We start from the raw sequence: 5,000 nt of genomic DNA, 5'->3' as shown, positions 1-5,000 counted from the left end.
ATAAGTAGTGTGACTCGTTTAATAACTAATATGACTCGTATAATAAGTAGTATAACTTGTTTAATAACTAGTATGACTCGTTTAATAACTAGTATGAGTTTGGAGTGAGATAGTTAGATGGATGGATAGAATTCCAGTGTGTACTGTGTACTTGAGTGTGTACTGTGTACTGTGTACTGCATCCAGATGAGCGTGAGGCGGTGCAGAAGAAGACCTTCACCAAGTGGGTGAACTCCCACCTGAGCAGAGTCTCCTGCAGGATCTCAGACCTCTACACCGACCTGAGGGACGGGAGGATGCTGCTCCGCCTGCTAGAGGGGCTGTCTGGAGAGAGGCTGGTAAGACAGACAGACAGAAAGACAGACAGACACACTGCTAGAGGGGCTGTCTGGAGAGAGGCTGGTAAGACAGACAGACAGAAAGACAGACAGACACACTGCTAGAGGGGCTGTCTGGAGAGAGGCTGGTAAGACAGACAGACAGAAAGACAGACAGACACACTGCTAGAGAGGCTGTCTGGAGAGAGGCTGGTAAGACAGACAGACAGACACTGTTGGAGAGGCTGTCTGGAGAGAGGCTGGTAAGACAGACAGACAGAAAGACAGACAGACACACTGCTAGAGAGGCTGTCTGGAGAGAGGCTGGTAAGACAGACAGACAGACACTGTTGGAGAGGCTGTCTGGAGAGAGGCTGGTAAGACAGACAGACAGAAAGACAGACAGACACACTGCTAGAGAGGCTGTCTGGAGAGAGGCTGGTAAGACAGACAGACAGACAGACACACTGCTAGAGGGGCTGTCTGGAGAGAGGCTGGTAAGACAGACAGACAGAAAGACAGACAGACACACTGCTAGAGAGGCTGTCTGGAGAGAGGCTGGTAAGCCAGACAGACAGACAGACACACTGCTAGAGGGGCTGTCTGGAGAGAGGCTGGTAAGACAGACAGACAGAAAGACAGACAGACACACTGCTAGAGAGGCTGTCTGGAGAGAGGCTGGTAAGACAGACAGACAGACAGACAGACAGACAGATGGAAGCTAACCCTCCTCCTCTCAGCCCAAACCCACCAGGGGTCGTATGAGGATCCACTGCCTGGAGAACGTGGACAAAGCTCTTCAGTTCCTGAAGGAGCAGCGTGTTCACCTGGAGAACATGGGGTCACATGACATCGTGGACGGGAACCACCGCCTGACGCTGGGCCTGATCTGGACCATCATCCTGCGCTTCCAGGTACACACAACATGGCCGCCACATCCAACATGGCTGCCAACACCACATCCAACATGGCCGCCACATCCAACATGGCCGCCAACACCCCATCCAACATGGACGTCAACACCACATCCAACATGGCCGTCAACACCACATCCAACATGTCGGCCAACACCCCATCCAACATGGACGTCAACACCACATCCAACATGGACGTCAACACCACATCCAACATGGCCGTCAACACCACATCCAACATGTCGGCCAACACCCCATCCAACATGGACGTCAACACCACATCCAACATGGCCTTCAACACCACATCCAACATGTCGGCCAACACCCCATCCAACATGGACGTCAACACCACATCCAACATGGCCTTCAACACCACATCCAACATGTCGGCCAACACCCCATCCAACATGGACGTCAACACCACATCCAACATGGCCGTCAACACCACATCCAACATGGACGTCAACACCACATCCAACATGGACGTCAACACCACATCCAACATGGACGCCAACACCCCATCCAACATGGACGTCAACACCACATCCAACATGGCCGTCAACACCACATCCAACATGTCGGCCAACACCCCATCCAACATGGACGTCAACACCACATCCAACATGGACGCCAACACCACATCCAACATGTCGGCCAACACCCCATCCAACATGGACGTCAACACCACATCCAACATGGACGTCAACACCACATCCAACATGGCCGTCAACACCACATCCAACATGTCGGCCAACACCCCATCCAACATGGACGTCAACACCACATCCAACATGGACGTCAACACCACATCCAACATGGCCGTCAACACCACATCCAACATGTCGGCCAACACCCCATCCAACATGGACGTCAACACCACATCCAACATGTCGGCCAACACCCCATCCAACATGGCCGTCAACACCACATCCAACATGGACGCCAACACCCCATCCAACATGGACGTCAACACCACATCCAACATGGCCGTCAACACCACATCCAACATGGACGTCAACACCACATCCAACATGGACGTCAACACCACATCCAACATGGCCGCCAACACCCCATCCAACATGGACGTCAACACCACATCCAACATGGACGCCAACACCCCATCCAACATGGACGTCAACACCACATCCAACATGGACGCCAACACCACATCCAACATGGCCGTCAACACCACATCCAACATGTCGGCCAACACCCCATCCAACATGGACGTCAACACCACATCCAACATGGACGCCAACACCCCATCCAACATGGACGTCAACACCACATCCAACATGGACGTCAACACCACATCCAACATGGACGTCAACACCACATCCAACATGGCCGTCAACACCACATCCAACATGGCCGTCAACACCACATCCAACATGTCGGCCAACACCCCATCCAACATGGACGTCAACACCACATCCAACATGGCCTTCAACACCACATCCAACATGTCGGCCAACACCCCATCCAACATGGACGTCAACACCACATCCAACATGGCCGTCAACACCACATCCAACATGTCGGCCAACACCCCATCCAACATGGACGTCAACACCACATCCAACATGGACGCCAACACCACATCCAACATGGACGTCAACACCACATCCAACATGGACGTCAACACCACATCCAACATGGACGCCAACACCCCATCCAACATGGACGTCAACACCACATCCAACATGGCCGTCAACACCACATCCAACATGGCCGTCAACACCACATCCAACATGTCGGCCAACACCCCATCCAACATGGACGTCAACACCACATCCAACATGGACGCCAACACCACATCCAACATGTCGGCCAACACCCCATCCAACATGGACGTCAACACCACATCCAACATGGACGTCAACACCACATCCAACATGTCGGCCAACACCCCATCCAACATGGACGTCAACACCACATCCAACATGGCCGTCAACACCACATCCAACATGGCCGTCAACACCACATCCGACATGGACGTCAACACCACATCCAACATGGACGTCAACACCACATCCAACATGGACGCCAACACCCCATCCAACATGGACGTCAACACCACATCCAACATGGCCGTCAACACCACATCCAACATGTCGGCCAACACCCCATCCAACATAGACGTCAACACCACATCCAACATGGACGCCAACACCACATCCAACATGGCCGTCAACACCACATCCAACATGGCCGTCAACACCACATCCAACATGGCCGTCAACACCACATCCAACATGGCCGCCAACACCCCATCCAACATGGACGTCAACACCACATCCAACATGGACGCCAACACCCCATCCAACATGGACGTCAACACCACATCCAACATGGCCGTCAACACCACATCCAACATGTCGGCCAACACCCCATCCAACATAGACGTCAACACCACATCCAACATGGACGCCAACACCACATCCAACATGGCCGTCAACACCACATCCAACATGGACGCCAACACCACATCCAACATGGACGCCAACACCACATCCAACATGGCCGTCAACACCACATCCAACATGGCCGTCAACACCACATCCAACATGGCCGTCAACACCACATCCAACATGGACGTCAACACCCCATCCAACATGGACGTCAACACCACATCCAACATGGCCGTCAACACCACATCCAACATGGCCGTCAACACCACATCCAACATGGCCGTCAACACCACATCCAACATGGCCGTCAACACCACATCCAACATGGACGTCAACACCACATCCAACATGGACGTCAACACCACATCCAACATGGACGCCAACACCACATCCAACATGGACGTCAACACCACATCCAACATGGACGTCAACATCCCATCCAACATGGACGTCAACACCACATCCAACATGGCCGTCAACACCACATCCAACATGTCGGCCAACACCACATCCAACATGGACGTCAACACCACATCCAACATGGCCGTCAACACCACATCCAACATGGACGTCAACACCACATCCAACATGGCCGTCAACACCACATCCAACATGGACGTCAACACCACATCCAACATGGCCGTCAACACCACATCCAACATGTCGGCCAACACCCCATCCAACATGGACGTCAACACCACATCCAACATGGACGCCAACACCACATCCAACATGGACGTCAACACCACATCCAACATGTCGGCCAACACCACATCCAACATGGACGTCAACACCACATCCAACATGGACGCCAACACCCCATCCAACATGGACGTCAACACCACATCCAACATGGCCGTCAACACCACATCCAACATGGACGTCACACCACATCCAACATGGCCGTCAACACCACATCCAACATGTCGGCCAACACCACATCCAACATGTCGGCCAACACCACATCCAACATGTCGGCCAACACCACATCCAACATGTCGGCCAACAGCACATCCAACATGGCCGTCAACACCACATCCAACATGGCCGTCAACACCACATCCAACATGGCCGTCAACACCACATTCAACATGGACGTCACACCACATCCAACATGGACGTCAACACCACATCCAACATGTCGGCCAACACCACATCCAACATGTCGGCCAACACCACATCCAACATGGCCGTCAACACCACATCCAACATGGCCGTCAACACCCCATCCAACATGGTCGGCCAACACCACATCCAACATGGACCTCAACACCACATCCAACATGGCCGTCAACACCACATCCAACATGGCCGTCAACACCACATCCAACATGGCCGTCAACACCACATCCAACATG

The 5,000-nt window shown here is 53.0% G+C and overlaps 1 protein-coding gene across 2 annotated transcripts in view; it reads left to right on the top strand.

Moving 5' to 3' along the window:
• LOC307229101 (spectrin beta chain, non-erythrocytic 1-like) overlaps positions 1-5,000 on the top strand; it is a 47,298-nt gene that overhangs the window by 10,825 nt on the left and 31,473 nt on the right. For both annotated transcript variants that reach the window (XM_079998986.1, XM_079998985.1), the window contains exons 3-4: positions 187-338; positions 1,058-1,231. In XM_079998986.1, the coding sequence (XP_079855112.1) occupies positions 187-338; positions 1,058-1,231 (326 nt within the window). The remainder of the gene's footprint in view (positions 1-186; positions 339-1,057; positions 1,232-5,000) is intronic.

This window comes from Zeus faber (genome assembly GCF_960531495.2).
Source record: "Zeus faber genome assembly, chromosome: 4".
NCBI classification, from domain to species: Eukaryota; Metazoa; Chordata; class Actinopteri; order Zeiformes; family Zeidae; genus Zeus; species Zeus faber.
The sequence above is the reverse complement of the archived record's forward strand: the minus strand, read 5'-3'. Positions and strand labels throughout refer to the sequence as shown.